This window comes from Pseudopipra pipra, chromosome 9, assembly GCF_036250125.1.
Source record: "Pseudopipra pipra isolate bDixPip1 chromosome 9, bDixPip1.hap1, whole genome shotgun sequence".
NCBI lineage: Eukaryota > Metazoa > Chordata > Aves > Passeriformes > Pipridae > Pseudopipra > Pseudopipra pipra.
This window is the reverse complement of record NC_087557.1, coordinates 11530388-11555177: the sequence shown is the minus strand read 5'-3', so window position 1 is coordinate 11555177 and position 24790 is coordinate 11530388. Positions and strand designations below refer to the sequence as shown.

Sequence of the window (24790 nt, the reverse complement as noted above, 5' to 3'; positions counted from 1 at the left end):
GTTAGTGAGTAGGCAAGGTCATTTGCAGTAATTTACTATTTCATTATAGTAGTGGGAAAAGAGGCTTTTAATAAGGTCTGTGACATGAAAATGAACAGGTGGACAAATGGGACAAATGCTTCTGTGTTTTGTCCTTGAAGACAAATTCTGGGAAAGAGAAGGATGCATGTGACATATTGGCATGGCTAGTTTCAGAAAGAACAGACTAGAGGTAGTTTGGGTACAAAGTGCACTAATGTACTGATGTTTCTTTTCTTCTGGAGTAGATGTGACCTTTTTTCTAACTTTTTTTTTTGTCACAGATATTCATCAAATGTCAGGAATTTTATGGTCTTTGTATTCTTTCAGAGTGGTGTTGGTATGACTCAGGCTTGTTCATGGAGAATTGTTGCTAAGACCTTGATTTTATAGGTCAGTTCTGTATGAAGACCTGAAGGCATCTTATGAGCTAAAGTCAGTAGTTGTTTTTTTTTTCAAAGGAGAAGATTGTAGGAAAAACCAAAAGGGCAACAGCTCTGGCTTTCAGATTCTGTTTTATGTCAGTCAGCTAACACTTATCTGCAGTATCATTTACATCTGATTTTGGGTTGTTCCTTGGCTCAGATGAATCAATAGTCATTTAAAATGAGATGAAACCTTATGCAAAGTTTCTGCTGGAGAAGGAAACACAGCTTGGATGACTTTCAGTCAGGTACAGCGACAGCTATTCTGCACAACCAGCTGTGTGAAGAAAACTGATAACAGTTCCTAGCAGAGACTGGGCAGTGACACTAGAGAAATGCTTCAGGTGTGAAAAGGCATCAGTTTCTAGTTACCAATGTGATTCACCTGGGGAAGATCCACAGCCTGTTGTCCAATAGAGCTGTAATTGACTGAGAGTGGCTGATCAGGTACCCTGGTTTGAACTCTGCCAGCATTCAGAGGTGTCCAGCTGTCAGGATTAGATAAACTCAGTCATTCTCCTAGTGCTGTTAGGTTTTCATCTTTCAGACACTTCTCCCTCCTTTTACCTTCCAAAGACCCCTTTCAGGGTCTGTGTGTTATATTTTGAAATACTTTTGATAAAGTATTTTTGTTTACATGAAAGAGTGCAATTCTGGATTTGGGTACACTGCTCACAAACTGCTTAGTTTATGATAGTGTGTAATCACTGTGAAAAGGTATTTTATCTTCAGCTGTTGGGCAATCCAGGAGAAAAACAAACCGAAGGAATGATAATGAGCTAGCTAGCTAAATAATAACTGATAGCATTGATCTAGCTAGCTAAATAATAACTGATAGCATTGATCCTTGTGAATTTTGACAGCTGTGGTAGGAACTTTGTCATCTTGCAGGAACATAAATAGCCTGTGGAGAGACTAGAGTGCCTTCAGTAGATGGCACCATGCAAGTGCTCCTCCTCCTCCTTGCAGCTGTGGGGTTTTGCTGGGGGCAGTACAACCCCAACACCCTCTCTAAGAGGACATCTATTGTACATCTCTTTGAATGGCGCTGGGCGGATATTGCTCTGGAGTGTGAACGCTATTTAGCTCCTAATGGATTTGGAGGTGTTCAGGTAAGAGTAGTAGGAAAATGGCATTTGTAGCATTTAATTAATAAATCAAAATCCCTGAGATGGAAACAGCCATCTCCAAGTAACTTTGCTGTTGGAGAGGGCCAATGATTTTGTATCTCTAGCAGGTCAGTTACAAAGGGGCATGCCTTCCTCTGAAAGGCTTCCCCTGAAAGCTAAGACTCTTCCCTTGTTCTGAGGGAAGTGCATAAGCATTGAGGTTTGGCTGTCACCACTCTGGTTACAAATACTTCCTGTGGCTTCAGCCTTCCCGTGCACATGCCCTTGAAAGCAGGCCCCTGCTGGACCTGGGCAACCCACAGAAAAAAAATAAAACCTCTTTCTTGCCAGTGTACAAGACAGATATCTCTCAGACCTGGGTTTATGCTGTGGGAGAGGCTGGGTTGGGTGCTAGCCTGCCTCTGAGGGTAGAGGTGCTGAATGCAGGTTTTGCCCTTAAAACGTCAAAATAAAACCAATTGATTTCTTATCAAAGTATATAATTTCATCTACAGGTTTCACCTCCAAATGAAAATATTGTCATTACTAACCCAAACAGACCTTGGTGGGAAAGATACCAGCCCATTAGCTACAAGCTCTGCACTCGGTCAGGAAACGAAGATGAGTTCAAAGACATGGTGACCAGATGCAACAATGTTGGAGTAAGTGCCTTGAAAAATCTGTATCTGATATGGCAAGAAGTGCTGTATCAGCTGAGGGAAGGTACTACTGCTTTCCTCTAAGGAAACATATACTGAGAAGAAACTGAAGTGGAAAAAAGTCAATAGTGATGTGGTAAAGTTGAGGCTATCACTTCACAATCACTACAAAACATAGTGAAATGCTCACATTGCTTTTCCAGGTTCGTATTTATGTGGATGCTGTCGTCAACCACATGTGTGGGGCTGCAGGTGGCTCGGGCACCCATTCTACCTGTGGAAGCTATTTTAATGCTGGAAACAGAGATTTTCCAGCTGTGCCATACTCTGGCTGGGATTTCAATGATGGCAAATGTCACAGTGGAAGTGGAGAAATTGAAAATTATGGTGATATATATCAGGTAACTTCCTCTGGCAAAAGTTTTGATTCTTTTTCTTTTTTTTTTTTTTAACATGTTGTGTAAACTCCACAGTAAGATGAAACAAAGGGTGTAGTTTCTCACAAAATCTGTGCTTAGTCACTTGACAAATGAATGAGGTTGTAACCATAGGTACTAGTGGTGCAAAATATTATGAGTAGTGAGAAATCAAGAACCTGTGTGTGGAAGTTTTCCCCTGAACTGAGCCCAGTGTACTCAGCTCAGCCCACGACCTCATTCTTATAGCTTATAAGCTCAGCTGATCATGATAAGGAGCCCCCTTGAAAAACAGAGCAGTGCAAGGTGGTGTCCTGGTTGAGCAACTTACTGGTTTTTGTAGTTGGAATGTGTAGCAGTTCTTTCTCAAGCTCTTTGGCCACTTTGCAGCAATACACTATGATATTTCTGCACTGGCACTGCTTCATGTAAGGCTTGCCCTTCACTGGTTCAGGTGGCTCCTAATGTGCATCTGTAATATGCATCTGTGTTTCTGTAACATGCATCTGAAGTCCTGGGTTACAACAGTTTAAAGGTATTTCCATTTCAATCTCCACCCCAGTCCCTTTGGACCAGACCATTGTGTTTAACATTGTAATGAATTCCTCCCCTTATCTCTGCTCTGCCTTGGACTTATCCACAGACTACAATCCCTCAGGGCTCTACCTGCTGCAGAAGGAGCCTTGTCTATGAGCCACAGTCTCTTCAGGAGGACACCTGCTGTGGCACAGACTTATCCACAGCTACAGTCACTTTGAGGGGCACCTGTTCCAGCATGGCCCTATCCATGGGCCACAGAGTCTTCAGGGATACACCTGCTCCAGTGTGGCCTTACCCACAGCCACTGTTCCTTTAGAGCCTGCCAACATGCCCTTAGCCCTGGCTGCAGTCCCTCCAGGGGTGTTCCTGCTCTGTTGTGGGCTTGTCCATGGCCAAACACTTTGAGGTGCTCCAGCATGTGCTCATGCACAGCCACTGATGCTTCAAGGTGTACCTGCTGCAGCACAGTCATGTCCTTGGGCCCCAGTCCCTTCAGAGGGACACTGCTGTGGCACAGACACAGCCATGGCCACAGACACTTCGAGATGTACCTGCTCCACCGTGGATCCATCCACAGGTCACGATCCCTTTGAGTTCACTCTGGAGTTCCAGCCTGTCTGGTACAGCAGCACAGAAACAGCAGCAATATCCTGGCCACCTGCCAGCCCAGGAGCATCTCCACTGCCAAAATCCAAATGTTCCCTGAGTGAGGTGATCAGCAGCACAGTGGAACAGCCAGCAGGGAAGGCAAAAAGCAGCCACTAATGAGCTCTAGACTCTCATACACAAGTGAGTCCTGTGCAAGCACAGGAGCCTGCCAATTAATAGCCAAAGAGCAATAACAGCTATAAATTCCATCTAGCACATTCCAATCAAACTTGTTATTTCAAAACCTTTGAGCCCCACATTTGGCACCAAAAAGAACTGATGTGGTTTAACCCAGTCAGCAACTAAACACCACACAGCTGCTTGCTTATGGGGGAGAGAATCAGAAGAGTAAAACTGAGAAAACTCATGGGTTGAGATAAAGACAGTTTAATAGGTTAAGCAAAAGCTACATGTGCAAGCAAATCAAAACAAGGAATTTATTCACCACTTCCCATGGGAAGGCAGATGTTTGACTGCCTCCAGAAGAGTAGGGCTCCATCATGTGTAAGGGTGACCTGGGAAGAAAAATACCTTCCCTCCAGACATCATCCCCTTCTTCTTCCCACCATCATCCCCTTCTTCTTTATCTGCTGAGCATAGAATATCCCTTTGGTCAGTTAGGGTCAGCTGTCCTGGCTGTGTCCCCTCCAAGCTCCTTGTGGGTCTCCAGCCTACTCGCTGGTTGGGTGGGGTGAGGAACAGAAAAAGTCTTAACACAGGAGTTTAGTTTTAGTAATTGCTGAGCAGTGCTTGCACAGAGTCATCACCCCTGTTTTCAGCACAAATCCAAAACACAGCCCCATACCAGCTACTTTGAAGAAAATTAACTGTGTCTTGCCAAAACCAGCACATTCTATGTCCCTTGTCCCATAGCATTTACATCATGCTAAAGTACCACACTACCCAATCAAACCACCACCCCTCTCCACCTCCTTTGATAATACAGATATAATCTCTTCTCTTCTTTTCTCTTCTCTTTTCATTTTTCTGTTGTCCAGGTCCGGGACTGCCGCTTGGTCAGCCTTCTGGATCTGGCCCTGGAGAAGGACTATGTGCGCTCGAAGGTGGCTGAGTACATGAACCATCTCATTGACATTGGCGTAGCAGGCTTCCGAATTGATGCTGCCAAGCACATGTGGCCTGGAGACATTAGAGCATTTCTGGACAAGCTGAAAGATTTAAATAATACATGGTTTCCTGAAGGAACAAAACCATTCATTTTCCAGGAGGTAATCCCCTGTTTTGCCCTTTATGTTTGTTTTTGTCTTTTGCATCTCTTTTACCTTCCTCCTTCAGAGGAACAGCAGTATGTCTTCATCCAGCTTACCCCAGAAAGAGCTTTTTGGGAACAGTGCTGCACGCATAAGTAATTTTGCTTTTTAAAACTGCCTCCACAACACACTGTCAATCAACTTTACCGTTTCTTTATTCAGTCATGTTTTTGAGTCCATCATGTATTATACTGACTTTGGATTGATTTACACAACAGAAATACACATACTTAAGTACTTTTTTCTCAGTGTAAAGCAAGAACTAATGTTGAATTCTGTACACTGCATTTTTGGTCTCTGTGAGACAAGAACAGATGCACAGATTTTCCTTCCTGTCCCAGGTAATTGACCTGGGTGGAGAGCCGATCACAGGCAGCGAGTACTTTGGAAATGGCCGAGTGACAGAGTTCAAATACGGTGCAAAGCTGGGGACAGTGATCCGCAAGTGGAACGGAGAAAAGATGGCCTACCTAAAGTAAGGATGGAGGTGCTGCTGTTTATCTGGGCTACACTGGATACAACAGTTGACAGGGTAACTTCAGCTCTTTGTGTTTTTGGCTAGGAACTGGGGAGAAGGCTGGGGCTTTGTGCCTTCTGACAGAGCCCTGGTCTTTGTGGACAATCATGACAACCAGCGGGGGCATGGGGCTGGTGGATCTGCTATTTTGACCTTCTGGGATGCCAGGTAAGAGATCGCTCTTGTCTGGGTGCTGCTTCTTTTTTCAGCTTGTTTTGTCTGTCTGTTCTCTGGCAGGTTTCTCTTTGCGTGTCTCATGACTTGCTTTGTCCAACCAACAGGCTCTATAAAATGGCAGTTGGTTTCATGCTGGCCCATCCGTATGGGTTCACACGTGTGATGTCAAGTTTCCGCTGGCCAAGATATTTTGTTGATGGAAAGGTAGGCCTGCAATGCTGACGATGCATTTGTGGTGGATAAGGAGCAGAGCAGGGCCCTAGAAGTAGTCCAGCGCATTTCAGTGTGTTAAGGGATTTCACTGGGCCATGTTGGATCTAGCTGGTGAAAATTTGATGCTCCATCTAACTTTTCTCTCCCAGGAGGCTCTCTGCATTTTCAGTAAGAAGTTATAAACTTCTGAATTACAGGATATCAATGACTGGGTTGGACCCCCAAGTAACTCGGATGGCTCAATAAAGCCTGTGACAATCAATGAGGACACTACCTGTGGCAACGACTGGGTTTGTGAACATCGCTGGCGTCAGATAAAGTAGGACACTGTGGGAGAAAAAACTGAGTGAAAGCAGTTGCTTTTGCTTCATGTTCCTCATGGCTTTAGAGCTCTTGCAGCTGCAGTGACAGCCGTTCCTTGTATTTTCAGGAACATGGTTATTTTCCGTAACGTGGTGGACGGTGAGCCTTTCTCCAACTGGTGGGACAACGGCAGCAATCAAGTAGCTTTTGGCCGTGGTAATAAAGGCTTCATCATTTTCAATAATGATGACTGGTAAGTCAATGGGAGAAACACTGTACCCAGAGAGAAGCATAGCATCCCTCATCAGCAATACAACCCGAGTTATTCAAGTGTATGCCAAGTCTAGAGAGCTAAAATTACAGAATATTCTGAGTTGGAAAGGACACACAGGGATCATCGAGTCCAATCCTTAGCCCTGCACAGGACCATCCCCAAGCGTCACATCATGTGCCCAAGAGTATCATCCAAACACTTCTTGAACTCTGGCAGGCTTGGTGCTGGGAGCATAGGGAATGAAGCAGGGGTAGGATCAGAAAGCTTATGTTTCAGATTGCTCTTCAAAGTAGCATCAGGTTCAAAAATCTTGCACACAATTTGAAATGTTTGTTTTTAAAATAATGGATAAATAGCATTTGTTTATTTTCACACAGGAATATGAGTGTTTATTTGCAAACTGGACTGCCTGCTGGTACTTACTGTGATGTTATTTCTGGACAAAAGGAGGACAACAAATGTACTGGAAAACAGGTGTATGTTTCTGGTGATGGAAAGGCTAATTTCCAGATTAATACCGACGCTGAAGATCCATTTATTGCAATTCATGTTGATGCAAAATTGTAACTCCAGAGAAATGTCCTCTTCTGTGCATTACTGTTTCCCCTATATGTGGTTTCCTGTTTTTTGAGCATGAATGATTCTGTATCTGGTGAATAGTAAATGGCAAGTAAATTGAAGAGTCATGCTTTTTCCCTTAATTAATTGGATGTAACTTTATTACCTCATAACTAGTGGCATTGCAGTCATAGGTTTTAAGGCAATGCAGCACTTCAATTCCCACTTAACAGGAGAAAATAAAATAAATAACACCCCCCCAACCCAGCACCTCAGTAAGTTAAAAAGCAGTATTTCCAAGGCTAATACGTGCACACACAGCTGTATCCCACAGCAGCCACGTTGTGGGCAGTCAGCTACAAGCAGTGCCTGCATACAGTTTATCCCTTTCTTGTGGCAAACCAAACCTGGGGTATTGGCCAGTGAAGGAAGCTGGGCCATGCCAAGCAGTTATTCCAGTCTGTGGCTTCAGTCAAGCCAGTGGGTTACAGTTTGTGCCCGTACAAATTAAGCCCACAGCTCTTCTGTTGTTATCCCCAGTGGTTTGCTGCAAATGAACATTCACTGTGGAGGGTTCCAGAGGTGTCCAAGGACACTGTATATCCAGGCATCACTTACCCCTTGTGCCAGTGGCTGAAACCCAGCATATTCTTGTCTATGTGGTGTGTTAGGCTCCCGTATTCTGTAATATCTCAGAGAATTACACAGACAGAACACAGATTTGGCAGCTTTCCCTATTTCCCTGTCAACTGTGAGAAGATACTGACTTAAAAGGCAAGTGTGAGCTTTGCTTTAAGTCAGTGTCTGCTAGGCCAAAAGTACTTATTGTGGCCTGGTCTGGAGGGGAAAATAGAAGAGGGTTGCTCAGATTTGCAATTTTTGAGGTCAAGGTGTACTTTTAAGGGCTCTTTCCCTTTTGTGGTGGGAGAGAGAGTATGTGTGGATGTTGGGGGTGGTTATTGGCTCTCAGTGTGCCCAAGGGCTCAGAGTGTCTGTCAAAGCAGTCGTGGTGTAGGAAGAGTGTCCCTGGCCCAGTGCTGGACCTACCGTCTGTCTGCGTTACTGGCTATGTCCAGCACTACCTGAATCCACCCACGCAGCCCTTGGATCCACTCACTGGAGCAGTGTCAGAGACTGGGAGATTCGTGTGGCAGGATGTTCATAGCCAGTGCAGACCTGTTGTTTGCCCACAGGGGCAGGTCAGGAGCCCTCCTGCCCCTTTGAAATTGATTGGCACTGCCTGCTGCTCCTGGGTTACTGTACCCGCGTTTGTTTAAGCCCTGCATTCAGCTCTAACCCTCAGAATCACTGTGATTCCATACTAGCTATTATTCAGACACTACCCAATCCCAAATGGAATCGTCAGTCCACATTTCCAATTACAAATCCACCTCCAAGCCCCACAGTTTTTGTGGCAAATGGCTGAAATGACACACATTGATCTGAGGTGTCCATAAATCAACAGGCGGTGCTGAATATGGAGAAGATTATGTCTGTGCCTGTGAACATATGTGGATCCGCTTTCCAATTATGTTGGAGTGCAGTGAGTGTTTTGCCTAATGTAGACTCAGATGGCTCTGCATTTCACAGTAGAATTAAATAGAAATATGGAGGAAAAGAAATCTGGAGACAGTTTCCTTATATGTAAGTAAAACTTTGTGGGCCAAATGTTCATTGCTTGGAAAGGACCTGACCTGTTTTTTGTTCCTTTTATTTCAGGCTTTTTAACACATTGCATTATAGTATGAGCACAAAGATGATGAAGAAAGCAACAGTGTCATCCAGAGCAACACCAGGTCTTTCAGATAACTCACAAACCCCAGTCAGCTTTACTGATGATCGCTAAGTTTTTTAAAAAATTTTAGTACTAGGAAATATTTATTGTTATCATTTCTATTGTCACCCTTCTGTATGTAAATTGAAGGCACTAAGGCCTTAATCTTGTGTACCAGTAATCAGTGAAAAATTGAAATTATGTTATGAAATTTATCAAGTTTAAAGTAAAATGTTTGCTGGGGCACAAGAAGATCTGTGTAACAGATCTGCTGAAGTGTAAAACTTTAGAATTTTGTGGGCATTATGCAATGTTTCATTTTCTGTGGCAAGTGGTGCTCACTGTCACTGGCCAATCAGTGAGTTTAATTGAGTAATGTCAAAATCTGTTATAGGTTGATTTTTATTTTTTTTTTGTAATATTACCAGTCTCAAGCCTTCCAAAATACTATCTCAAACCCTAGAAATTCTGAGATGTAAAAGAAAGTAAAGATTTGAATAAGAGTTGGCTTTTATTTTCACTCCAGATTTGGAGTTTTCCAGGTACACTCTCTTCTCATTTTTATATTTTACTTTGAAATCTGGTGTAGAATTTAAACATGGGAAAAGTCCCCAGACCTAACCAGCTTGGATTAAGCACACAAAAAACAATATTTCCAGTTTTAGGGATATGCCAGGTACCTGACTGGAAAAAACTTTCTGAGCAAAGGTAAATACTGCTGACTTTTACGTACTATCTGGTTATCAGCTGGGTTTTAAAGTGAATGGAAGAAAGATGACAGTTAGTAATAGATTATTTTTCCTTTGGGATCTGTGAGATTTCCAGAGAAGTTCAACTAGTTCTGTTATATAATTTCAGTTCCTTCACTGGAGAAGAGCATGAATGCAGCTGCTGGGTCATGAAGAATTGCTCAGTTGACATTGGTTGTGCAGCAGGTGAATCTATCCATCTTTACTTATGATGAATAAGATAATAGTGTATCTGAGAAATTTGCCTTCTGTCCTTCTTTTGTCCCTGGTTCAGCTGCTCCAGCTGCCCTCTGTTCTACTCGGTTCTATAGACTTCCACACACTTTTATCCCAGTTTTGCTTTTCCTGCTTTTCTGCCTCTTCTGTCACATGACAAGTACCATTTCCATCCTAGCCAGCTCTTCCTTTGTGCTCTTTGGGAAGCTTAAAGGATCTGTGTTAGATTCAGACACCTCCACTCTTTGAACAATTTCATATTTTTACAGAAATATGGTGTCCTCTTGGATAATGTAGAAAATGAACAACTCCAAAAGCAATGATGGTTTTATGAAAGCTTTTGCATTTATGGTACACCAAAGCTACTAATGGTGAGTGTTGAGGACACCTTTAAATAAAGAACAAGCTGTTTATTTTCTTTATAATGTGCTGGAGCAACAGTGGAATGAGGCTATAACTATTGTCCTGTAACTACCATATTCAAGCAATATGAAGCCTATAAAAGTGTGATTTGGAATATCTACATTTCACAGGTACCATAATTGAAATTAAGCAGAATTTTGTATATATCAACACATTGTTCAAACATTGTTTGTTTTGTGCTGTACAACATATGGAGGCATTTAAGGGAAGTAGACTGGAACAGAAGGAAGATCAATGCAGAGATAATTAATTTGCAGTGTAGGTACGAGAAAAATTCTTTAACTTATTTCACCCAGATGGTCTGTAAGTATCCATTATTAGCAATGATATCCCTTAGAGAACATTTTAGGAACAGTAGTTAAATGGTTTTACAGAGAAATTTTAAGACTTTAACAATTCTTGTTTAAACTTTACTATGGTCCTCTAGTTGACCATCTTAACTTCTGTCCTCTCTACACTAAGGAAATTTTGGGGCTGCTGGTAAATCCTTAACAGTTAACACCTGCAAAATCAATGAAGAATAATTTATAATTTTCTCATTTAATTAATTGTAGTTGTGTTTAACTGGGTGATAAAGAAAGAATGTCCTTTGCTTTCTAAATATATCTTGTGATGGGATGTTTTATTGTAGTGGGGTGGGAAAGACAGTAGATAATTGTCAGTTTTGTAAATATAAAACACTTGTTCACTTCAGCCTCTGACAATTAAAATATAGAAAAAGAGCAATAAAATAAAGCATAGCAGTAGATGTAATTTTCTTGCTATGTCCTTTTGTTTTGGCCATGTGCTCTCTGAATATGTGTAAACAAAGCACACCGCACTGAATTAAGCAGAACACCATGTAATACCATAAAATGCAAATTCACAAACATTGTTAATTTCAAATAATATATATTTAATTGCTTAATTTATTACTTTTTATTTTGTTAGTTTTATCCATATCTATCAGAATCTTGCACACCAAAATCAGACTATTGTAATCAGAGAACACACCAGTAGTATGAAAGCTCACACTTTAAGGGGCTGGTTCCAGGCAATAAGAGTTTTCTGATTGTTTTATCTCTTATCTTCTGTAAGTCGCAATAAAATCCCCATCTTTATAGCTGAATTCATTTTCCTCCAACTCTTCAGTTTTAAGAAAATTATTTGGATTTGCTATGCAACATATGAGGATGCCTTCTCAGAGCATTACTGGTTATAAGTAGCAGTCACTGAGTAGAGATTAAAGGAGGTAAGCAAGTAATTTGATAAACTGGAGAAATAATTGTCTCAGTCGACATTAATTTCTGATTCTGTAGATGCATAATAAGGCTGTAGATTTGTTCATTCTTTTTTCTTTTTTTTCTCTTTATTTTTCTTTTTCACTTTCTTTTTCTCCTTTTTTTCTTTTTTTTTACAGTAGTTCTGTCTCTATATGTAGCTTTCAGCATAATAGTTATCAGAATTTAATGGAAGTGATGCACAATAAAGCAAAGTAAGTGGCTACTTGTATATGCAACTGCTCATATTTAAGTTATATATATGGACACATTCAGGAAGTAAACACTTTCACATTCATCCAATTAGAAAAAAGAAAGCATGAGTTTGATAACATCACAAGATTATTTATCCTTCTAGTGGGTTTAATCCACAGAGTTAAAATTACATATTTGTCAGTTAAGGTGAAATAAATAGTGGTATTAGAAAAAACCATGAACTTCTAGTGTACTGTCCATGAGTGGACCAGAGGGTTAAGTTTACTGAATTATTCATGGCAATTTATTTTCTCATCTCAGTGCTGGAAACTTTTGTTCAGCTCTGCATATGTCTGTGTCAGCTTTTTATTTCCCTGAATCTCTGTTATTTTTCTAACAAAAGAAGGAGTTCTGTAAAGGGAAGCTAGCAGCCTATTGTCTTTTTTATAGAGACTGAAAAATTTTATTCAAGTTATCATTTTGTTTTAAGGGGAACAAATTAAGAACTCAACACACAACACTAATTTTTAAATTGCTGATCGTGTGTTTATCTGCAATCTGTGTTTTTAACAGTCTTAGTCTATTAGTCTCATTTCACAATGTATGCTAAACAATATACAGATATTTCCTTTGCAAGTGTTTTCATGCTATGGCAATTTTAACTTTGCCTAAATGTTAAATCAGAATGATGGTGGTAAGAATGAATGCTATTAGCAAATATGTTACTAAACATGTTGTCTTTCAGATTGCATTTAATATGAAAGTCTTGGTTATTAATATTCCGGTGACGCTGTTTGAGACAATAGTGGTGAGTTCTCTCCAGCTACTGGAGTCAAAGTGAGAGTGAGTGTTTGGATTTTCACCCAGTTGGCACACTAAAGCATTGAGCATTGGCATAAATAGCCAGAGCATTTAATGTAGGATTAAGAAAGTGACTTACACCCTGTAGGAGAGCAGAAAAGTGTGAGTAGTGCTGCGGCACTTGTGAGTTGAAAATGGAAATGCCAAACATTTGTCAGAGAATGACATTGTCTTCCATTGTCTTCATTGGTCCTAAAATAAAACTAGATTGCATTATCCAGGCACTAAGACTGAGAAGTAGCCACCTTAATTAACTGCATTATACTTTCTTTTTATTCCAAGATTTATGTTTTTGGTTTGTTTTTTTCCCCCCAGAAAAAAAAAAAAAAGGGGTGATGTCATGGTAATATACAATGTTGCCTTCATATTTTATTTTTCATTTCACTTGGGAATAAAGCCTTTGGAAGCTTAGCAGTTTCTGTGTGCTCATAGTTGACAAACAGTAATAACTGTGGATGCTAATTTCTGCAACCTTCTGAATGCTCTGTGGAGCATGGAGTCAGTCAGGAGACCCTTGAAGAAAGTTAACCTTTAGAATTTGGGTAAAATGACTACAGGGAACTAATTATGTTTATAATAATGAACATTAAGACATTGGCCTAATTTACACTGGTATTATTCTTGAGCTGTTCCCTTGGAATGTGTGTGGGGGAGGTAGTTACTAAAATGTTGACTCATTATCTTACAGGACACCATGGTATAGTTCAAGTATTGGAATTGGTCTGTATTTAAAATATGCCTTTATTTATTGTCCAAACTTTTCTGTCTTTAAGGTTTGGAAAGAATATCTGTGCTTGGAAATTGTTGAGACTAAGCTCAAATAATTGCTGCCTGAGCTCATAGGATAAAAAAATTCACTTAAGAATAGCCATATTTGGTCTACAGCAGATTTACAAAGCTGACAAAATTGGAGAAGTGATATAACTTCACTATGGAGGGCTATTTTTTTCTAAAAGAAGGGAACATCCCATAACTCAGCCCTGATTTACTATTCCTATCTTTCCCATTTGTCATGGATTAAATACAATTGCTCTTCCCATGTCTGCTGACTTTGGAAAAATACTCGTCTTCCAGATTCACAGGTTGCTTTCTGTTCATTTGATCTTCACACTCAAATGCCATGTTATGTTTATCCCACACTTAGAGATCAGAAGGTTGGATAAGACCATTGGGGTCATATCAGTTGCACTATAATTACAAGATGATCCTCTCGACTTGCCTCTTAAATGTTTTATCTGGTCTACTTTGAACATGGCTTTGTCGATGCATCAGTGACTTCTTTTGATGTGCTATTCTAGTGCCTAATGGACTTTATGGGCAGATTTCTTTTTATTGGCAAGATAAAATTTACGTTTCCATACTATAGTTCTCTACTCATTAATCACCTTAAATAACACCTTGTCTTTTCCCTGACAATATTTCCTATCAATAGCAGAGAAACTAAGTGTATGTTGAATGTCAGTGTAGTATAGATTAATTAGGCTTAAATCAACTGCCACAAAATGAAACCCACTTCAATTTTTCCCTTCCTCTTTTTTATCTAAGTAGACACAGAATTCTAGTAACAAAATTTTTCTAATACTGCATGATTCAGTAGATTTTTTTTCCTCACATGATCTGATACTTTCACACTTATAAAATAAAGAAAGTACGAGAGCTGACATGTCAGTTTGGTGTCTGACTACAAGGCAGTCACATACAGAATGAAATAATTACTTGCTCGGCTGCCCCAAATACATTTGTGCTGCTAGTAATTAAAATTACTTTGGACTTTTCAGAATGTACTGCTGTAGAGCACCTTGGCAACACCTCTTCAGTCTACGATTCCATGCATTTTTCTATCATTCTTGAAAAATTAAAGCCATTCTGCTCTCAAAAAAACTAACCATCAAAAAAAAAAAAATTTCTTGTGTCATAACATTAGAAAATTGTTTTGTTCACAACAATGTAATACTCTTTAAGACACTCTTTACATTCATGACATCCATTGCCTGTTTTTAGCTTGGAGCTACACACACAACTCCACAAACACTTGGATCAGCAAAACTGAGGACTTGCCAAACTTTTAATGTATGTGAGTGAACGAATTCATTGAAACAAATATCTAAGCATTCTAGAGAAACTTTCCATGCTGCCATTGAAGTCATAGGCACAATTTTTCTATGTTAAACCATTTTGCTATTTACTTTAGAAACAATATACACTAGGCCGGAGATAAAGAGTGTGTAAAACCAAAATTCTGTTGCCCTCTAATTCTGAAAGTATTTAAATTAACATATTCTTATGCTAGGTGCTGATGTGTATATATTGCATATAAAGAGATACACACAAAGGCAGTGTTGTATCCATATTTATAATACAGATAGCATCATCAGTGTGTTCAGGAGACACTGCATTTCTACAGAATGTAGCAAAATTGTAAGCTTTGCTGAGTATCTCACTGAATTTAAATAAATAGCTTAGGATCTTCAGATTCCATTTTTATGCTCAACAAACTGTCACTGAGGAAGTAGCTTTGCACAGTTTATGACAGTTTCAAGAGATTTGCAGTTGTGCTCTGAATGCATTCAATTATACTTAATATCAACCTTCAGAATTACTTTTTGCCATTACCTGGACAACTTTGGCGTGGAGTAAAGTGCTTTGTTCAGAGATAGTATGCTAATGTAATCTGTTTGAACATCTGATATATTAGAACAGGCCATTCTGCATGGAGGAAAAAAAGCATCAAATATATATGAAATATCACAGGCTTTTTTTTCCGGTACTATCCAGCCCAGGAGTTAACTCCAGTGACTTGGTAAGGGGCTGAGGACAGGCTGAGCTCTGGCAAACCCCTGTTGCTGTGGCAGGGCTTGGGTAGCATTCAGGGACCTCACACACCAGGACCCACCTCCTCTTTGTTGCTGGGCCGTGGCTCCAGTCTCAGGAGTCTGGCACCTCTCCGAGGACCTGCCCAGGAGAGGACCTGCCCAGCCATCCCGGGCGTGGTGGTGGTGCTTCCTTGGCCAGCCCTGCCCTGCCCACTTTGTGCTGGTGCCACAGGATGGGCTCTCGTGGCCTCCATGTGACAATGGCCACCCTGTGCCCGGCAAAGCTAATCCTGTGAGCAGGTCTGATGAAGGTGGTGTCGTGGGGAGGGTTTTGAAAGAGACACGGTAAATTCACGAGAGAAATTTGCTTTTCTCATGAGTAAATATAATGCTTTATTCTGTTACCTCTACTACTCTACAGCCCAAGTTTGCATGTAGGGAAGCATTACTAGATTTTTTTTTTTTTATTTCAAATAATCTCTACTCCTTGAATGCCATCCTATGATTTTTTGATTAAAAATATTTCAGAAAGATCACATGTAATTCAAAGATAAGGCCCAAATGCCACATGTTTCTGGGAACAAAGTGATGTGTCAGTAAGGCTAATGGGTCTCTAACAAAAAATAAATAAATAAAAATTAAAAAGAATGTCTAAAAAAGTGCAGTCTTAGACACACTGATATGCCTAATTAAAGAAGCTGGATCATGATCATCAGGATAATATAAATACTAATAACATTAATAGCTTAGCTTAATCTAAATTGGACTGTTCTGGAAAATAGCTGCTAATTGGTATTGATAGAAAATGATGAAGTCATGTAATTTTTGCTGACAGACTGTACTCAGTTCACAGAAACAAGTTCACTCCAATGCCAGACAAAACAGTTCTAGTGAATTGCAAATAAGCACATAGCATAAATGCTGCCTTTTTCCTAAGTACTAAGCACCAACTATATACTGTTATCAGCAGCCTCAATTACAGAAGACTTCGGGTTTTGACAACAGGAACAAAACATTGTAAATGTTGGCAGCAGTTTCAGCTTGCCTGAGCTGCAGTAGCACTGAGTGTTTCTTGCTAGAGCAGCTCCTCAGGTAGCCTGAGCCAGGGGAGTCAGTCCCTGAAGATCACTGGTTCTGGAAGATTTCCCTTTATGAGGAAGTTGACTCTTTATTGAAGTCTTCACAGTCCTGCAAAGCTTCCACATTTTTATTGTTGAAACTAACACAGTAAAATTCTGCAAGGCCAGCGTTGGCTGTGCAAGCAATACAAAAGCCCATTAAGTAAGTCAAATGACATGATTATATCCTGTTCTTTAACACTTTCCTGTTAGGGAGCACTGAAGTAATGCAACACCTACCTCTTATTTTCCTTCATTTTGACAAGGAGGGAAACAAGAAAAAAAAACAACCACCTGAAAACCCAACAAAAATTGAAATGTTCTATTCTGTAATTTGATAATACAATTGATTTGTAATACTTTGTCATGTATTATTGTATTACATTTTATATTTATGCATCATAGAACCTTTCTATGTTACCATGTACCCTGAAATATAAAGAACATACAAGTTCAACAGTTTCATTCCAGACTTTAGCATCACCTTAAGTGTACTTATTTTAATTTCCGTGTCACTGGCTTTTATATGTCTAAAAATTCTGTATTACGATTATATAGAGTGACTGTTTTAAGCAGCACACCTAACTTGGGGACTTTTAGTCTTTGATAGAGTCTAAACATTTTAACTGTCATTATGCTCACTACAGTTCCAGCTGTTAATTTTGACTTTATAAGTGTGTACCTGCTGCAGGTCACCATCACACCTACAGAGGGATAACTTTAGAATTTTGTTTCTGCTAAGCGAGAACAAGATACACAAGACACACAAGACAGCTGATCTTTTGATTTAGCTTTTAGAACAAGATCTCTGCTGATGACAGAGCAGATGGTCAACTTTGTTGAAACGGAGAATTAAAATAACTAGATAGATTTTTGGCAGATGTTCGCTACATTCATGCATAAATAAATGTAATCTCATCTTTTATCTCAGTCTGGTTCTAGGTGTAAAGGATGTGCAGTACATCATTTGCAGTGTATTCTGAAACCTGAGCCACAATAACTCTGCATTTTCTATATCGCTACAGTGAAAGAATTATGTCTTTTGCTTTTATCCATCAGAAGACGTACAGATTGCTGAAATCTTATTTTCATGTGTTTGCTTTCTGGTTTATTACAGAGGAAAATTTTCCTACCAATCATAATGGTATTTTTTGGACAAGCTATTAGGAATAAAAGTACAAACTATGTAGCACAGATCTTCTAGCAATGCTCACTGGTCAAGCACAAAAAAAGGATGTCAATAAGTATTATAACTCAGTCCTGAAACTCATAGATAAATACAGATCCTGTTGTTTTTCTTTAGCATATTTCCAACAGAAGGCTACTCATTTTGGAACTTTCCAGGCTGAAGATATTACTTCCACAAACTCATCTTTTTAGATTTGTGGCCAGGAAAGTTAAAACAGAATCCTTCACAGACTGTACAACTTTGATAAGCTTTAAATGGAGAAAGTTTGTCAGGAATCCTTGGTTTATCAAGAAAAGTTCTTTGTCAGTAAACTTCCCTCTCTGACAATGTGGTATCTCTGGATTTGGCGTCCAAAATAAGAAATCCTGATTCGTAGGCTCAACCTGAGTGTCCTGAAAGAAAAAGTTAAAGTTCATGTGCACTATACAGTGTTTCACACAGCTGAGATTTTCAAAGGTACCTGTTTAGTACTTGGCAAATTTCTACAGGATCTCAAATCCAGAATATTGAAAACTACTGATTTTATACCACGTAGAACAATTCCAAGATAAGTGGGAAACAGCAAAGACCCAGGGAAACCATTGCTTGCTTGCAGGGCCTTGGCTTCAGATATGGAAAGCCCTGGCTCTGGGTGATGCTCTCTTGGGGTCACCAGAAGATTTCATACCAAGAATGTAAGTAGTTCTGATATGAGACTTGAAAGTTTGAGCAGACAATAAGTAGCTTGACATTTTTCATAGAAAAGAGAGGGGAAAAGAAATTGTGCCTATCTCTTAAGCTGCAGCAGAAGTCACAGCCTCTTTCTTTCAGTGGGACTGTGTAACATCAGGTGCTCAGCAACTCATGTAACAAGGCAGAGCTCAGGGTTACCTGACAAATTATTGGTGCAGTAAAAAGGCTTCACCGAAGGGGAGAAAGGGATTGTATCTTCAGTTTTCTGAACCAAGAGGCTAATTGCAGTCACTCTTTGAAATGCTGAGCAGTCCTATCCAATGGACTGCACGTCTTGAATTCTAACAGGGCATCTTCTGAGGCCAGTGTCAGTGGTACATTATGATTAACATTGTCAACAGTGAGTCAGAGCATGGTCCCTTAGTACTAGCACTCTACAAACAGAGAAAACATTGAATTTTTGAGAAAAATAGAACTTGAACCTCTGTCACTGTGAATTCAGAACATTTTTTCTGAGCCCTTATCATTAGCATCTGAAATAAAAGTACTCCTAAGGTCCCTTTTTGGACTGTAGATGGTGAATGGTCTTGTGAATTTCTTGTAGCTTACCAGTGGTCCAGGACACACACATAAAGAGACCAGACACTTGCTGAAGGGTATGTGTCTGGAACAAACTCCATTTCAAAAGTGGGCAATAATTAATAAGGCAGCTCTTACAATCACGTGTCTCACAATGACCCTTCTAATAGAAGCACTATCTATCTACTCCCTTCCTTTCAGTGGAAGAAGACAAAATTATCTTGCTAAAAGTCTGGTGAAATAGTTTATGACATGCAGATATAGGCTTTTTTTTTTTTTCTGTGAATGTTTTGCAACTGGGACAATACCTATTCTGTTGCATGCGCCGTGGCATTTCAGGAATTCTTGCCAAAACAATAAAGAAAAAGAAGGTTGTAAAAAGAAACAGAATGATAAAACTTGTCATACCACAAGATGGCATTACTGTTTAAAATATAAAGCTTACTCCACTAAAACAATAGTGCTACGACCATTCATAGCAGATAGTACACATAACACTTGTTTACAACTACAATGTAAGATGGATATTTTCAAGAAAGGTAATCACAAGTTAGGAGTATCTGCAGGGTTTGTTTTAATTCTTTCAAGAAGTACTGTAGAACAGTATAATACTGTGGCTCAGACTCCAGTGGAACAATGCTACAATGGAACAACGGTACTGGATTTCAAGACAAAACGCATAGAGATAAGGAACATATTGCAATCAATGAACACATTGGACACTCTTTTTCTCTTTCATGTCCTCAGTTTCTGGAGAAGAGAAATTTGAGGCCATTAAATAGCGTCTGGCAGCTATTTTTTGTGCATTAGCTATCACATTAATATTTACAGCCAATTTCAGGCAGCAGAGAGAGCAGATGCAGGAAGCTGCTGTGGCATTGCTTCGCAAGTATAAAATGTGCTGTGTGCAAAAGGTGTCATTCAGAGCAAGCAGATAAAATGATACTATATACTCAAGGGTAAACATATTCCCTTTCTGGGGCACTTCCAGGTTATGTTATTAAATAGTTATTGCTGTCATCTCTTATAACAAAACAATCACAGCAAAGTGTTTCTGCAGCAGCAGGTCAAAGACAGGTGGTGATCTTACCCAGTATGGGAGTGAGAGCTGGATGGTCTCGCACTCAGAGGGCTTCCTCAAAGGCACATGAACTCCTGTGCATAAACACACACATGCATGCTTGTACAGTGCTAAAAGGAGTGATGAGGAATTATAAAGAAATTCTATTCCAGGGACATACATCATGATATAAAGATAGAAAATCTAGTCTTGTCTGTACACTGTTAGAGTGGCAAGAGGAGTCCTAGACACATGCCTACCTCCAGAATCATGCAGGAAATCGCTTACAGCAGGTCAGCACCTGCTGTTTTAGTCTCTGTCTCAGAGAGCACTCTGCTAGGGATCTGGCAGTTGCAGGCTGCAGAGCTGCTGATTTGCCACACTAAAGATTTGTCATGGTGTAGTAAGAACTTGTTAGTCTGCCAATTGCCATGACAAACGCAACATATCTGTTTCTGTTTGCACTGACAGATGCAAATCGCTAGTACAGAGCCTCGTTCAAGGGATGTTTTTCAGCAATGTGAACATAGTACTGGTCTATGAAGAGGAGTGTTATTATATTTAACTGCAGGGTATATCTTTTTTCCTTGATGTATACTATACCATGTAACTCCCATTAACTTTAAAAGGTTATAGACTCTAGAAACATCAAAGTAGGACACACCCTGAGGAAAATAAGTCTGTCCTTGAATGCCTATGCACAGCTACTCTGGACCTTAATTTAAGAGTGCAGTTCTTAGTCCTAAGTATTTCTACTGGATCTGAAACTGAGCTCAATTCTCATTAAAAAATCTTACAGAATTTCCAGAAAATAGCAACTCCTAAGAATGTCTTTTAAACCAAACTATTTAAAACCAAAGCCTTATTAGACAATAAGATACTTACTGTATTACACAGAACTAATTTTAAAATAACCAAAAGCAAGTATCTTACCATACGTATTTCAGCATTATATCTTGAATCTTAAATCTGTCTCATATCTTGAGTTGCACAGTCTCACCCTTGCAGCTAGAATTCTTCTCAAGAAGATGATATCAAGTGCCAGATGAATCCACCTTTTCTACTCACTGCTTGCCTAAACATTCAGGCATTGTGGACATACAGCTCAGGCATGATTTTTAACCTTCATTTTGCTTCATAATTTTCATCAGTAGCCATTAATGCCTACTCTTCATGGAAACAAAAACTTCACATTGATCTCAGTGTAACTTCTCTGTCATAATTCAAGTTTTCCTGAGAAAGACGTAATAGTTCTCCACACAAGTATTAGAAATTGAATTTTCTCCTACACCTCTAGCATTTAGACTAGACATTCACACCTAGTTACATGTTCATGTGTCCCATGGGGAGCTCTGTCTTTACAGGCAAAGAGAAATCTTAGCTACCTTCCAACTCAACTTGTATGAAGTGAAATAGGGATGAAGGATACATAGGCAGTGGGCTGAGAATATCCAGCCTTTAGTGTCAAGTGTGTGGGAAACTGGTCCTTAAAAACAACCTTCTATGATTTATCATAACAAGCTGTTACTGCTACAGGTCAGGATGCAAAAGGGTCCACCAAAGCAGTGGAGATCTGGAAGGTCAGAACCAGGAAAGTATTTAGCAGAACTTTTAGTATTTTCCTGGGCAAATATGGAAAACCACTGTTGTCCAGACTATATATATATATGTTTGTATTTTTGTCTTCAAAACACACCAAGAAAAGATAATAATATCTGATATTGTTAATTACTTTATTCACTCTGTACTGTGACATTTTCCAGCTCTCCTAAAACTCAGAATCTCTTTGCTGCATTTTTGGTAGCATGACAGTGTGGAAGAAAGTATAAATAAATAATAAAGTGACCTGTAGACTAATATGCTCCCTAGTTCAAAACTATTTTCAAGTATATATTTTAAGATGACATGCCATTAAAATAAAAAATTAATAAACAGAAGCAAAAAAAGGCACCATATTTCATTTCACATTAAATGCATCTAGGTAACTTGTCACTCTGCCATACCTTATCAGGGGATGACAAGGGCTACAGGACCAAAGGACAAAAACAAGCTGTGCCATAAGTCACCTTGAATTTGAGCCCTGGATCTGCTGTGCCAGAGCAAAAGCCCCACATATCTTGTACAATATTCCGTCTTTGAAAGTGACCAACTTCTGTAGAAAGTGCAAGAAAAGAATGTAAAGGAAAATTGTGGGATAACTTCTTTAGATGTGAGGAACTGCTTAATTAAATTAAAAAAAAAGCACAAAGCACCAAGGTTTCTAGCCTTACATTTCTTCATTCTATCTTAAATATAATTCAGATCATTCTTTCACAATGTTTTCAGGTTAATGAATCCTTACTACAGCAAAAAACGTTTTTGTTAGCATTTTTATTTGCTATTAAAGAGCAATAGTGCTGCCACAGAGGCAAGAATCACTGGTTTTATTTTTGTGTTTGAGAGGTGGCAAAAGATACCCTAAGAAAAAAAAAAAAGGACAGAGTAGAGGGAAAATCAGAAGAAGCATCAAATTTTCTTTGCTTTTGAGTGTCTTTCATCCTCTAGTGATCCTAACCCACTGCCTAAGAAATGGGTGGGTGGGCGTATTTGTGTGTGTATGTTGTGTTCATATGTGTGCATACTCTTCAGGTGACATGCAGCTCAAAGATACTCAAGGAGATGAAAGCTTTAAGCTTTGGCATATTTGAAAAATCAATACCCCAAGAAGGTTTCCTGCAAGGCATATATCTGAGAGTGATTGCAGAATGTACCCATTGTCTAATATTGTACTGTCGTTTTGGGAAGAATTGTCATTTGCAAAGAGTACTTTTGGGAACCATGATACATCCCATAATCTGCTCTGACTACCCTACAGTGAATAGGATGAGCAAGTGTAAATAATGGATAATGTAGCATGGAGAAAATAAGAATCAAGGCATCCAAAATCTAAATTGAGGTTTGTGTTGTAGTGGCATTGGTGTTGGCTGCTTCATACTCCAACTGAAAATCAGAATAACGCTACAGCCCCAAGACTGATCTAAGTTACCCAGGTGACACAGATGTGGGCATTACTGTATGGAAAAGGGCTGTTACACACATTTAGTATGCAACAGCTACTCCTTGTGGGCTACTACAGAAAGTGGAATTGGTTACCTTGTCTTTTTTGCCCACAGGTACTGTATAAAGTAAATTAATAGAGAAAAGCTGACTGTACTACAGTGTCATATCTTTGTGTTTACCTTGCAGTAACTTCCTGTACTGACAAGGTTTAACAGGTGAGTACCAATACTGCTATGACACCGAAAGGCAACAATCAGCAACAAGAACCTGAACTGCTCACAGTAAGCGATTTACAGCTGAAATATTGTCTGTTAAAAGATGGCTTCTGAACACGTTTCTGTAAACTAGGTTACCACAATCATTTTAGCAAAATGTGGCTGAATCTCATCTGCATCTCTAGATCTCTCTTGTAGGCCCTTTTCACGTCTTCTCTATGAGACTGCAAAAGCTCTGCAAGGCTTCACACTATTTCCCCTGGTACTCAAATCTATTTTCTGCTTTTCAAAGATGACTGAATTTTTGAAAGTTTTCCTAGCAAAAGAAAGGAACACTAGGTACAAGTCAAATGTACTTTTCTGGTTGCATTCAACATGAGTGTGGAGTCACCATTCTGCTCAACTTCAACAATGTCCTTCCAGTGTCCTGTTAAAATCACCCTCTGTCTAAATTTGTTGGCATTGAAATATTTGGAATATCTCCCCAGTCTATCTCCTTCTACTCCAGAGTATTTAAAACCTTGTAACAGTAGTGTTTTGGGTTTTCTCCCCACAAAATCAGAATAATATAAAACTACTAGAAAGAGGAAGAGCAGTTGATAATGAGCAGGAAGATGTGACAGTTTTTTTCAGCAACCTCTGGGTAGCACATAAAACTAGGAAACCAGCAATAGGAGGAATGAATTTTCAAAACCCACAGAGACTTAAAAATAATAAAACATGGGTTCAGCTAAAGCTTTAACATCAGCACACTTGATGATAGCAGAAATTGTCGGATTTTTTCATACCTATTAAAAAGTCAAAAGACACTTATATGATAATTTCAACATTTTTGCATGAAAAGTGATTCAGTAAGCAAACATTCTAATTTATAGAAGAAAATATGGCACTGTAAATTTAACTTCTCAAAATGTTGTTGAAATACTGACCAGAAGAGTAAAAGCCAGGTGAGTGAGCAGATTTCTGAGCTCTTTGAACACACGGTACTCACACTCAACAGCCCTGAAAGATGTGCCAGCTTCAGAAGTTTGTTGTACATTTTCAAAATGCATAGTCCAGAGAAAAATCCAGACAGAGCTCTCCAGGGGCTACTTTTGTGTTTATAAGTATTCAGCTGAATTTCTAAATCAGAAAAATGGAAGCTTACATTTAGCAGAAAGGTTCTCAAGAGCATGGACACTTTTAAGCTTAGTCTCAACAACTGAACTAGACACTTTATGGATCTAAAGGAATCTGCTATGGTGGTTTTATCACCCAGTTTAATAGAACCAAAATTTCATCACTTCATATTTACCCTAGGATAAATATCTTTAAATATACTTAATATGTTTAAAGCATCAAAAAGATTTAATATTAGAGTCCTCTTACTCTTCTGTCTGTAAAAGAAACATGCTTCTTTCAGGACAAAGTTTTAGTTCTAGAAATACACATTAATCACAATATTAATTTGTTCCTTTTCTATGTCAGATGAGCTCTCTAAGCTTTTCCTAGCTTTTGTTA

At 39.3% G+C, this 24790-nt stretch overlaps 1 protein-coding gene across 1 annotated transcript; it reads left to right on the top strand.

Moving 5' to 3' along the window:
- Positions 1-1364: 1364 nt before the first annotated feature.
- On the top strand, positions 1365-7250 carry LOC135418850 (pancreatic alpha-amylase). The gene is made up of 10 exons (XM_064664570.1): positions 1365-1555; positions 2068-2214; positions 2415-2612; positions 4814-5044; positions 5428-5561; positions 5649-5771; positions 5885-5984; positions 6191-6312; positions 6424-6549; positions 6948-7250. Exons 1-10 carry the CDS (start codon positions 1385-1387, stop codon positions 7135-7137), a joined length of 1542 nt encoding a protein of 513 aa, XP_064520640.1. The 5' UTR covers positions 1365-1384; the 3' UTR covers positions 7138-7250.
- The last annotated feature ends 17540 nt before the right edge of the window (positions 7251-24790 follow it).

What these genes read in the sequence shown, in the direction of transcription:
- LOC135418850 (XM_064664570.1), top strand. Translation starts at nt 1,385, where the DNA reads ATGCAAGTGCTCCTCCTCCTCCTTGCAGCTGTGGGGTTTTGCTGGGGG. An exon ending in GATATTTTGTTGATGGAAAG is followed by an intron (nt 5,985 to 6,190) that starts GTAGGCCTGCAA and finishes TCTGAATTACAG; the next exon opens with GATATCAATGACTGGGTTGG. An exon ending in CATCGCTGGCGTCAGATAAA is followed by an intron (nt 6,313 to 6,423) that starts GTAGGACACTGT and finishes TTGTATTTTCAG; the next exon opens with GAACATGGTTATTTTCCGTA.